The following is a 12827-nucleotide window of genomic DNA, read 5'->3' on the forward strand; positions in this document are numbered from 1 at the left end:
GTTTCCGTAGAACTTAGTAAGTAGATAAATTATTTTTTTAAAGTACATTTTGTTAAGAATAAAGATAATATACTAAAAGTGAAGGATCAGGGATAGAGTCACTCATACCTGTAGTACCTGCTTCTTGGTGGCCTTAAGCAGAGGGCTGTTTGAATCAGATTATCCTGGATAAAATTTTAAGATCCTGTCTCAAAAATAGTAAAATATTAGCTAGTGTCCTGGCTAATTAATTAAGCCAGCTAATAGACTACATTACAATTAGAATTCTAAACCTACTGTTTAATGACTGTAAAGCTGGTTACAGTCTCTGTATCTTGGTCTCCTTATCTCCAAAGATCACAGATTATGAGGATTAGATGATTTTGTATATGGCATACATTTAATCATGTGTGAAACATTAAATGTGCAAATATTTGCTTATGATCACATGTCCTTATTTTCATAGTATGAGGGGAAAGCATACCTATTTAATTGACTGCTCTTCAAGAGGTCTTGAATTCAATTCCCGGCACCCACATGTCATAGCCATCTGTAATGGGATCTTATTCCCTCTTCTGGTGTGTGTGAAGACAGAGCACACATATGAAATAATAAGTAAATATTTTAAAAAGTGTATTTTTTGGAGGCATGTCTAAATTTAGTTTTTGTCTTACTAAGGTGGGAAATTGGGTTGGACTTGATGGTGCATGCCTTTAGTCCCAGCACTCTGGAGACATAAGCAGGTGGATATCTGTGAGTTTGAGGCCAACCTGGTCTATATGGTGAGTTCCAGGATAGCTAGAGCTACATAATAGTTAGACTCCATCTCGAAAATAAACAAAAACAAGCAAACAAAAATATGGCAAGTTACTGTTGGTAGTGGTGTACATACCTGTGTGAGGTAGTTTTTGTATGTATCTGCACCCACCTATATATGCTGGACCTATCTTCTGTTTTACAGCCTCTGCAACCCCATGTCAGGGTGTGGGATTCAGTAAGTCTTTCCACACTGCACGTTATTGGACTTGGAACTTTTGAGCGTGGAGTAGGATGCCTGGATTTTTCAAAAGCAGTAAGTCACAGTTATTTTTAAAGTAAGCTATGTAAGCCTGAGTTTGTTTGGTGAATGTGTAGGATCTTGTATCCATCCAAAAATGAGATGCAAGTTATTTTCAACATAGCTATTGTTAAATAGCTAGGATTGTAATCTAAGTATTAAATTTGATTGAGGATTTAGGATATGATTTAGGATCAAGATATTATATTTATATTTAGTTTTGTCTCTTTTAGTCAATGTTCTATAGCTGTCCTGGAGTTGTTATAGAAACACCATGACCACAACAGCTTATAAAAGAAAGCATTTAATTAGGGCTGGCTTCCAGTTTCAGAGGATTAATCCATTGTCATCATGGCATGGAGCATGGTGGCATGCAGTCAAACATGGTAGCTGAGAGTTTCTACCTCTGCTTCCACAGGCAACTGAGAGAGACTTGGGCTTGGCATGGCCTTCTGAAACCTCAAAGCCCACCCCCAGTGACACACTCCCTCCATAGGCCACACCCTAATCCTTTCAAATAGCATCACTCCCTGATGACCAAGCATTCAACTCAGAGTCTGTGGGGGCCATACTCAGTTGGAACCAGCACATTGTCTTTGTCTTGAGATAGGGTACCAGTGTAGTTGAAGGAAATTGAAATAAGCAATAAGACATGGCTTAACTTCAGTTTGTATCATAGGAGACATCCATCTTATTACATAATTCAGACATGACATTTCATTTCTATAAAACAATCTTCTCTGAATGTCACATAGAGCAAGGAACCAATCAGATCTTTGTATTTCCTAAAGATCGTGACCTGATCTTATTTATTTTATTTTAGTTCTGACCTGATGATAGTGTATAGTGATCTAGCGAAATGGCTTCATGGTTAAGGTCACTTGCTGCTCTTGCAGAGGATCAGGGTTCAATTACTAAGATCCACATGATGGCTAACAACCATCTCTAACTCCAGTTCCAACAGATCTGACACCCTCTTCTCGACTTAGCAGGTACTAGACATTCATGTGGTGCACACAGATACATGGAGGCAAAAAAAGTCATTTTTAAAACGTGTGTAGCAATGTCCTTTGAACATTCAGAACTTCCAGGGTTTATGAGAGGAAGTAAGATATTGCGTATCACGCTTTATTTGTCCTTGAATTTGTGATTATATTTATGAACCATGTAAGAGAACTGTATTAAATTTTCAAGTGGATTTCATTTTACACTTCAGAATATGTTTAGCTGTTCATATTTCTTCAGTTCTTACCTGTCAGTAGCTATTTTCTGACTTGCAAAAGTTTTGTGGATCATGTAAAAAAAAAAAAGAGAGATTTTTTTTTTTTTTGAAAGCAGAAAATCTAGTTGAGTTTAGCAGCTTTGCTAGTTTGCAGGCACCGAATGACAGGAGTCTGGCAGGCCAAGAAAAGGGGAGGAGCCACAGTAGAACTTCAGTGGCAGGAGCTAGTGGCCTGGCTCTGTACCATGGTTGAGTTTTGGACTATCTACCATAGTCCGTACTCTGTAGAGTTCCTTAATTCTGATGATCATTTCAATTGAAGGAGGTGAAGAGAGGCAAGTGCTGGTCCCCAGCTTCACCTCAGTGTCTGTTCCAAAGACGTTTTGAGGCAATACACCATCGATGCTACTAGAAATAAATTGTTTGACATCATCCATAATTCCTTCTCTTAAACTTACATAATTTGTGGGAATGGAGGTTGTTTCAGAGAAAAAAAGATAGAAAAATATCTATTTTCATTTATCTCAAAGTATCATTTAATTTTAGCATGTAAGTTCATCAGACAGATGTGCATGGAATTGCATTTATATCTATGCAACTCCTGTATGGAGAAATGCCTTAAGTATTCTAACAGCAAGAAGGAAGCATAAGACAGTGAAGGGACCAGGAGAGCCTCAGAGGTGAGCCGGTGCTAGATGTCGGCCAGGGCCTCACTGGCTGCTGGGAGTCAGCTCAGGAGCAACGCTGGACACAGGAAGAAAGTTAATGTGTTTCTGTATTTCTAAAAAAGCACAGTTTTTATAAATAGCACATTCAGTTGTATCTCAAAGGAGTTTAACAATTTTTCATTATCTCACTGTTAGTTTTAATAATGGCATTTTTCCTTCCAATTTACTTATTTAGGACTCAGGTATTCATTTATGCGTGATTGATGACTCCAATGAGCATATGCTTACGGTATGGGACTGGCAGAAGAAATCAAAAGTAGCAGAAATAAAGGTCAGTCAAAATAAACTTTGGATGTTGTATTCTAAAGTTCATCATTGGACAGGTATTTGGATTTATAATATATGCCTATCCAGGTTATAAGAGTAAATGCACAGTTCATATCTATCAGTTTCTTTCAACTTATCAGATTCTGTGACATTGACAGTTGGATATACCAGAAAGTGCTGTTATGGACCAGTTTGGTATTTCAGAAAACGCTGAGTGCGGTCCCTACTCACACTGAGTGCTCTGCTTTGCAGTTTCATGAGTTGACTTTTCAGTCGGTCTTTAAAGCTTTATAAGTCTAAAGGAAAGTTTCACCCTTAAAAATATGCTTGACATAATTGAAGGTCATATATAAAAGTAATGTTTTGTATAATGATTATAGGTAGTGCCATACCATGTAGAGGGAGGGATTATAGAGTTTCTGAGGCTGTGGACTATTGCAGTACTGTGGTGTGGCTCAGCTTGGCTTGGGAGTTAGCATCGAAGCTGTGTGTATGTGGGGCAGCAGTGTTAAGACTACAGAAGGAAGGGCTTTGATAAGTCCTTTGATAAGAAGAATATGTTTTCAAGGCTGGACAGTTGGCTTAGCAGTAGAACTAACTGGTCCTGCTCTTGCAGAGAACCAGCTCCCTACACATCATGTATCACCTGTGACTCCAGCTCCCTGGAAATCAGGCCTCCATGGGCACCTGAACTTAGGTGCAAGCATCCACACAGAGACACACGCATAAACATGATTAAAAAGTAATGAAAGGAATATATTTTGCTTCAGCTCCTTGTCTCTTTTTTAGGGTTATTTTTGATAAATTGCAGGTTTTTGACTTTTTGGCTTAAAAATGGGTTTTTGTTGTTGTGACTTCTAAAGCAAGCAAAGTACATTTGTTTGTACTTGAAATTCGCTGTCGGAAAAATCTCACACCTTAAAAATATAAGTGAAGCAGGACAGTTGTGGCTCACGCCTTTAATCCCGGCACTAGGGAGACAGAGGCAGGCAGATTTCTGAGTTTGAGGCCAGCCTGGTCTACAGAGTGAGTTCCAGAACAGCCAGGGCTACACAGAGAAACCCTGTCTAAAAAAAAAAAAAAAAAAAAAAAAAAAAAAAAAAAAAACCAAAACAAAGCATAAATGAAGACAGGTGATCCTTTGGCAACTACCCTTCTGTCTAGTTTGCACCAATGACATGTAGGGAAGTTGCAGCAGAATAAAGTACATAAGTGTTTTCTCTTCTGTAGTTAGGTCTTCCAGGTGAGGTGCTGGCTCCTCACTGGCCATTCTTCACCACCTTCCCAGGATATGTTGCTAGCACAGAGCTTTGTTTCAGACCAGGCATGGGATATGAATGTCCTCTGCCACAAATCAAGGATAATGTGTCACAGTCTCCTGATGTCTCACAGTCCCACCCAGCGTTGCCTCACAGTGTGGATGTTGTAGTCATGCTTGTCTCTTCCCCTCTTTTTTCTCATCCAGATTCCCCAGACTCTCCTAGATGTTCATTGCCAGAATAGGCCACTGTAAAGCAACTGAAGCTTAACTTCAGAGTATTTATTTGTTCCTATTCAGGATAGAAATGAAAGCCTTTTGTAGGGGAAGAAAAACAAGCATTTTGCAAAGGACTGGGTTCTAGGGCTAGATGTCTAGGCCTTCTCTTCCCCGTCTTCCTCCAGTGTGTTGTGGAACTTACAGCATTCTAACAGGGGACTCTCTTTGCTTCCATCATAAAGATTTGAGTGCCTGATAAATAACTTCTACTTTATGTAAGTTTAAAAGTCAGTATGGAAGTGCTGCTGTGTGGCCATTTTGGAAAACCATTTGGTATTACTTGCTAAGGTTGAACATGTGCCTACTTGCTGGCACAGCCTGTTGCTCTCCAGAGTATATAAACCCAACAGAATCAATCGATGTGATCTGTTCACTAGAATGTAGTTTACAATAGCTAAAAAAGTGGAACTACCCTAATTCCAGTCAGCAGTAGATTCATTCTTTCCCTTCCCTCCCCCTCGATCCTTTTCCAAGGAATATTTTATAGCATTTAGCATGAACATGAATGGATCTCACATACAATGTTGAGAAAACACTGTAAATGTAAAGGAGTACACTGCTTGCAGTTGCATTTAAGTGAAGCAGACAGCTCGCTGCTCTGACTCCCGAGACAGGCACGGATGGATGACTAGAAAGGAGCTGCTCCGTTTCTACCTCTGGTGTCTGGAGCTTTAAGACAACACATCACTCTTGCATCTTACATAGTGTGCTTTGCTGAATATGTAAGATGTACGCTATAATTCTTAACAAATATCTTATAAATGATTAGTAAAAGAAGTCTTAGGAGAAAAGGCAAATTTCCTAAACTAATTTCCCTGACTTTATAAGGAACTCTAATTGGATATTGGTAATAGTAAGAATATGCATTCTTGCCAGGCAGTGGTGGCGCACGCCTTTAATCCCAGCACTTGGGAGGCAGAGGCAGGCGGATTTCTGAGTTTGAGGCCAGCCTGGTCTACAGAGTGAGTTCCAGGACAGCCAGGGCTACACAGAGAAACCCTGCCTCGAAGAAGAAGAAGAAGAAAAAAAAAAAAAAAAAAAACCAGAATATACTTTCTTCTAAAACTATCACTTTTTTTTTTTTTTTTTTTTTTTTTTTTGACAGACAACAAACGAAGTTGTTTTGGCTGTAGAATTCCACCCAACAGATGCAAATACAATAATAACATGTGGTAAATCTCATATTTTTTTCTGGACCTGGAGTGGCAATTCACTAACAAGAAAACAGGGAATTTTTGGGGTAAGGATCAGAATGTTGTAATATCATTGGGGTGTGTGGGTGGGTGGGTGTGTAATCTATTATTCGGTAAGCATAAAATTACCATGCCAAAGAGAAACCTAAAAATTCTCATTTTATTGTAGAAATATGAAAAACCAAAATTTGTTCAGTGTTTGGCATTCTTGGGGAATGGAGATGTTCTCACTGGAGACTCTGGGGGAGTCATGCTTATCTGGAGCAAAACTACGGTGGAGCCCCCGCCCGGGAAAGGGCCTAAAGGTATCTTCTTGTTCAGTGCTGCAGGACTCTCACGTGTGCTGCTGCAGCCCCACCCTTACTGACCTGGAGAGACAGTTTGCACTGAAGTAACATGAGCGCTCCAGAAAGAGCCTTTCTAATGGAAGTAGTCCTTGTGATATGTAATCTACATGTGATCATATAAAGCTTTTTCCCTCCAGAAGTTTAATAGGAGAGAGCACACTTAGAGATACATACTAATTTCAGATATATAAAGTTTCACTCTCCTGGGCTGGTACTCAGGTATCTGAGCAGAACTCAGGGTCGTGCTTTTGGAGACAAATGGAGAAAAAGTGAACCACCTGCAGACCTTCTTCCCAACCCTAGTGGTAGGCCTTGGCATTCTTTCCACACATTGGCAAGGCTCAAACCAGGCACACATGAAGACATTTTAAAAATGTTTATCACTTCTAAATCTTTGACAGGCTCCTTTCTAGAACCAAGAAGTCCAACTGTTTGGCCTGCTTACCAAGTCACCAGCATGAGCCCTTTACCTAGGTGGTAAGACCATTACCTAATGTTAGCATTTCCCAACATTTGAGTCTTGTTTGAATAGACAGAGCCTTCTAGATGTCTTTACTTGGCAGGCAAGGTAAACCTGCTTTTTATGGAGACTTTCTCTTAGCAATGAGACGAATGAAAGAACTTGCTATTAAACTTGGGTTAGACTTGGCCATATAATTAAACCGAGACATAAAGTTTTTAAACTCAAAGACAGTAATTTTTCTCAGCAAGTATTTCAAATGTTTAACCTAAACTAGACTGACAGAAATATAGGTTCATGAGAGAAAGATTTTTAAACTGTAATGTTTTATTTATAGCCTATAAAAGAAACTTGGAATTTGCTTAAATGTGAAACACAGAATTTTTTTTTAACTTAGTTACTATTTGGGCTTTGTGACAACATTCCAGCTCAAAAGGAAATGAGTGGAACTGAGTCACTCACACTACGGAGGTTTTTATCCTGATGAAACAGTTCTTTAATTTCACTCTCTGTTTTCTAACATCAATCATTCTGGGAAGGCCATACATGTTTGACAAGGTTTTTTGATATGTTTAAAAACAGGGCAGCTGAATTAAGAACAGAAAACTTTGATTTTACTTTGTGCATTCTTCCCAGGGAACCGTGATGTTCCACATTGATTTTTAATGGGTGTTTGTTAGACAGGGTCTAACTGACTGACCTGGAACTCACAGAGATCCACAGTTTGTGCCTCCCACGTCCGGGGAGTAAAAGTGTGTGCCGCCATGCCTAGCTATTTTTTCAATTTCTTTCCTTTTGGGGGGTGGGGTGGGGTCATGTTTCAAGACAAGGTTTCTCTGTGTAGCCCTAGCTGTCCTGAAACTAGCTCTGTAGACCAGGTTTGTCTTGAACTCAGAGATCTGCCTCCCCAGTACTGGGGCTAAAAGCACGCACCACCACGTCTGGCTAGTTTTATAATTTCACATACTTACTTGTTACTTTGACCACATACAAGAAGGGAGACCAAAGATAGGCAGATGTTCATTGTTCACTCTTTCTTCCTCCCTCTGTCCCTGACCTAAAGGGACTCAGCAGTGCTCAGAAAATTCATATTTTTCAGATGTCCTTTCTCTCTCCTAAGCACTTAGGTATAACCAGAGCAAAAATAGATAAATTGTGTAGACAGACATCAGCTGAGCACATCATGATGCTCAAAAGTTGGATTGTGCTTAGGTGAAAGCCGCGGATCTGAGCAGTGAGTCCTTGCCTTGCTCCCTGCCAGTGTACCATCCATTGTCTCTTTCTACCAGGCATGCATCCACACGGCTCGAGAGCAGCTCTCAAGGTCAGCTATGGCTGAAAACATTTTAAGGATGCCAAAACCTTGTTAATTTTAGCTAATTTTGCAAACTTAATGACAGCTCCCATAGAAAAGTGAGTTGAAAATAATCTCCTTAAGAGCCTTGCTGATACATAGTTCACATGACATGAAGGGTGCTCCTTTAAGAGTGCAGTCAGTAATGTTTACTAGATCCACTATATACACTTCACTGCCATCTTCTTGAAGAAACCTTGCACCAATTAGCTTCTCCCATCTCTCTGGGTCTCTTTATTCTAGGTAATTTATCAAAATAGAGTAAAATGTGTGGCTTTAGATAACTTAGTTTTTTGGGTTTTTCTGTGTGTGTATATATATAAGTACACTATTGCTGTCTTCAGACACACCTGAAGAGGGCATCAGATCCCATTACAGATGGTTGTGAGCCACCATGTGGTTGCTGGGAATTGAACTCAGGAGCTCTGGAAGAGCAGTCAATGCTCTTAACCACTGAGCCATCTCTCCAGCCCAGATAACTAGTTTTTTATTTGATTGGTTTGGTTTTTGTTCTCTAACACTTTTCACTATATAGCCCAGGCTGGTCTAGAACTTACTGTGTAGCCCAGACTGGCTTCCTAGGATTACAGGTGGACTACCATGCCTGACGATAACTGACATGTTTAATGTGGCGTGTTTTTAAGGCCCATCCTGTTAGATTTCCTAAGGTTTCCTGTAAGATTTCTGAAGGTTTCCTTACCTTCTCCTCAACACAATGTTCAAGTGTCTAGGCACAGCCATGTCCTGCTTATCCATCCATCAGTTGGTATACAATTTTAGAAAATGGATGGTTTTTAAAACTTTTTTTTTTTTTTTTCAGTTTTTCCATAAGAGCTAAGGCTATTTTGTTGGCTTTAGCCATATTTAAACATGGCTCTGACTTCCATTGTGAACCTGCTAACTAATTCTGTAAGGCGTTATTTCCCAAAGGCTATCTGTCCTCTTGCCTCATCAGCCTCCCTTGTTTGCTAGAGCCCTGCTCTAAGAAACCGACTCAGTTTGTTTGTTTCTCAGTAGACTAAAAAGAATAATTTAATGTTTATTAATGATTGTTGTGCACTGAGCTACAAAGCTCCAGGGACACTGAGGTGGGAGACTTGGATCCTGGCTACGGCTTTATCAATAACTGGTATTGTGTATATGAGCCTCATAATTCTGTCCTAGTTGTGCATTGCACTAGTGACACCACTCGGATAGTGCACAATCTATCATAAGAGATGACAGTGAAGCTGATGCTGAGATACACTTTATATACCCTCTTGTCTGGACAGTAGTAGCTGTTTTAGCAGCTTACCTTTTGTTTTTTTTAGAAAATATTTTTAGAGGATATATACTGACATAAATGTAAAGGATTATATTCAGTCTTAAGTCTCTGTATCTGCCATGTTTCTGTAACTTGCTGAGACTAGGTTTCTGATGAGGAAAATGTGAACTTTCTGAGTATTCACCCTGTAGTTTTGCTAAAGCTGTTTTCTAGAAAGATTCTAGACTCTAATAAAACATGTTATTTCTAGTGTTTTTATTTTTCTCTTACCATATTAGGTGTATATCAGATCAGCAGACAAATCAAAGCTCACGATGGCAGTGTGTTTACGCTCTGTCAGAGGAGAAATGGGATGCTACTAACTGGAGGTGGGAAAGACAGAAAAATCATTTTGTGGGATCATGATCTGAACCTTGAAAGAGAAATTGAGGTAAGGCTGGAAATGTAAAAATGAACCTTAAAAAAGTAAACCTCTACTCGTGCATTTTTGTCCCACTTTGAGACAGCTTTTCTGGGAACTGATCCGAGTTCCCTGAAGTTCACTCCCTCCCCATAGGAAAGCGTTTGTTATGGCCCAGAGGATTCTGCTCTAAACAGAATAATGTGGAGTTTGAGGACTTCATTGTTTATTGTGCAGTGCAAGAAATGGAACTCAGGGTCTGACGCAGGCTAGGCAGATATGGATAAGCAGAGGCACTTTCGAACCAACCCTTCAGGAAGAAGAAATGTACCATTTCAGGGTCATTCTGTGGGGTCACTGATGTTCTCAGTGTAAAGGACATTAAGTGGACATCACATAGTGTGTGAATGAAATGGGTCTCATAAGGAGACCTATGAATGGCCTTTATAATATTTTACGATTCAGCCATCCCTTCGTATCTATACAGGAGTAGTCTCCAGTCTCCTCGTAGATGCTAGAATCTGTAGATACTGAAGTCCCTTACCCAGTGTAGTCAACTATTTCTATGGACTTAGACTTTAAATTGTCTTTGTATTGCTTACCATACCTGATACAGTGTGACTGCTTTGGAAATGTCTTACTGAATTGTATAGGAACAGTACACACAGAGGGTTTTTTCACCCCAGTGTTTTCAGTCCATGGATGATCTAGTACTTGAATGCAGAGTCTGTAGATTAAAAAGTCAGCTGTTTTATTTACTGGAATTTTTATCTTTTGGTCCCTGAAACAGTCAGGAATAAATAGGGCATGAATGTGTTATCTCCACGTCACAAATAAATGAATTGTCTTAAGCTAAGTAACTTGCCCAGAAGAACATGAAACAAAACCCAGACCGTATTTGTATGAGCTCGACTAGAGCTTCCTTCCTCCCCACACTTTCCTAACTCTCGGTATCATATAGAATATAAGTTTAAATTTTACTGAAGCGGGCTGCAGTTAGATCACTGACAATCTTGAATAGCATGTGGGAGACCCTGTTCTACAAAAATAATTACAGTAAATGTGGCAAAGAATATTGATAGTACATTATAGCTTCTGTGTAATTGAACATTAAATTACAATGTGATGAGACCACCATATTGTTTCAGGTTTAGAGTTTGTCTTTATTACCCTCCAACTGCATACAACTGTGAGCATAACACTATTCAGGTACTAATTGTTGCATGTCACTGTTTACGGTAACTTGACACATTTGTTCCAGGTTCCTGATCAGTATGGCACAATTAGAGCAGTTGCAGAGGGAAAGGCAGAACAGTTCTTAGTAGGCACATCACGCAACTTTATTTTACGGGGAACATTTAATGATGGCTTCCAAATAGAAGTACAGGTAAGCTGTGTGATGCCAACAATTTCTACATTATTTATCGACAATATGCTTTGGTTCTTACAAGGAGGTTTTTCATTTCCAGGGTCATACAGATGAACTCTGGGGCCTCGCAACACATCCCTTCAAAGATTTGCTCCTGACGTGTGCTCAAGACAGGCAGGTGTGCATGTGGAACTCCGTGGAGCACAGGCTGGAGTGGACCAGGCTTGTGGACGTGAGTGTAGTGCTTCCCCCGCAGGCCCCTCCCACTGGCACTCAGGAACCATTGAGCTAAAGTGTGTTTGTGGGTTGGTGAAAGGGCTGAGAGTCGGAGGGCATGTCTGGTCTCCGTTCTAATGTGAATCCACATTAAGAAGCAAGGGAGTCGGATGCTTTCCTCTCAGTTTCAGTAGTAAACTTATAAAGATTTTGTATATTTGCGGAACATTGATTAAAATATTAGGGCCTCTGCGGTGTGACAGTTGGATTCAGTAAATGCTGTAACAAACTGTACTGTCTTTGTGGGTAACCTTGTATTTTCTCACTACCGTATATAGATACTACCTTTTCTACCCCAAAAGAAGTGTATGAGTTCTGTGCGAATTTCTTAACATATTTGGTCTTACCTGAATTGTTCCACTCCCTGGTCACAAGCCGATTACTTGTGTCTCCTGGCCAGCCAGTTCTGTCAGTGTAGCATTCTCATTGGCTTACAGTAAAGCTGACCAGAATTTGTTTATTTGAAACAAGTTATTTTGAAAGATTTAACTATTCCTTTAAATCTAGGAGCCTTTGTCCTACGCCCCAATGGCTGTCCTTTTCTCTTCTAGGAACCGGGACACTGTGCAGACTTTCATCCAAGTGGTGCGGTGGTAGCTATCGGAACACACTCAGGCAGGTAGGGTCTGTAAGTGAGCCGGCCGTGTGGTCTGAAGTGGTGGGCTGTGTGAATTCAATTGCTCTGATGGATTAGCTAAGAGAATGCTCAGCAAGAAAGGCGCCTGTCAACCCTGACAGCTCAGTCCCTGGAGTCAGAAGACCCAACTCCTAAAAGTTGTCCTTGGACCTCCACATGCAGCCGTGATACATGCACGCACGCACACACACACACACACACACACACACACACACACACACTAAATAAATGTAAAAAAGTTGAAATGATGTGGTTGAAAACCACTGAAACTACTTTCTAACATCTGTGTGGCTATGAGGTCCCTCAGTCTTAGTGACGTACTCTAAAGGTAAGGCAACTATTACTACCTCCTGAGTTGTGATTAGAAAACGTGAGAGACAGACGGTAAGCACTGTAGCAGTGCTGACAGCCAGTCTGTGCTCACTGGTGTGGACTTGTCTCCTGTTGGCAGATGCGGCTGTCACTGCTGGGTTAGATAGAGCTCTGTTGGGCTCCACACCTGCTTCCATGCCTTGGATTCATGGATATCTCATTCGTTTTTATTTTCCCTTTGGTCTGTAAACACCTAACTTTACTGTATGAAACTGAAAAGTTACTTCTTTGGCTATTCAGATTACTCACTTCACTTTTAAGTCACATTTAGGGCTAGGAACTAGCTTGCTGTGAAACATGTCCAAATAGTACGTGACCAGAAAAATGACTGGTAAAATGTTGAGCGATGTGTCTATGTCCATGTA

At 40.2% G+C, this 12827-nt stretch overlaps 1 protein-coding gene across 3 annotated transcripts in view; it reads left to right on the top strand.

The window, feature by feature from the left end:
• Nucleotides 1–12827, top strand: part of Eml4 (EMAP like 4) — a 120958-nt gene that overhangs the window by 87049 nt on the left and 21082 nt on the right. For all 3 annotated transcript variants that reach the window (XM_034513852.2, XM_034513849.2, XM_034513854.2), the window contains 8 exons: nt 941–1051; nt 3162–3257; nt 5896–6030; nt 6153–6288; nt 9687–9838; nt 11070–11195; nt 11278–11409; nt 12005–12072. In XM_034513852.2, the coding sequence (XP_034369743.1) occupies nt 941–1051; nt 3162–3257; nt 5896–6030; nt 6153–6288; nt 9687–9838; nt 11070–11195; nt 11278–11409; nt 12005–12072 (956 nt within the window). The remainder of the gene's footprint in view (nt 1–940; nt 1052–3161; nt 3258–5895; nt 6031–6152; nt 6289–9686; nt 9839–11069; nt 11196–11277; nt 11410–12004; nt 12073–12827) is intronic.

This window comes from Arvicanthis niloticus, chromosome 11 (assembly GCF_011762505.2).
Source record: "Arvicanthis niloticus isolate mArvNil1 chromosome 11, mArvNil1.pat.X, whole genome shotgun sequence".
In the NCBI taxonomy this organism is placed as follows: Eukaryota; Metazoa; Chordata; class Mammalia; order Rodentia; family Muridae; genus Arvicanthis; species Arvicanthis niloticus.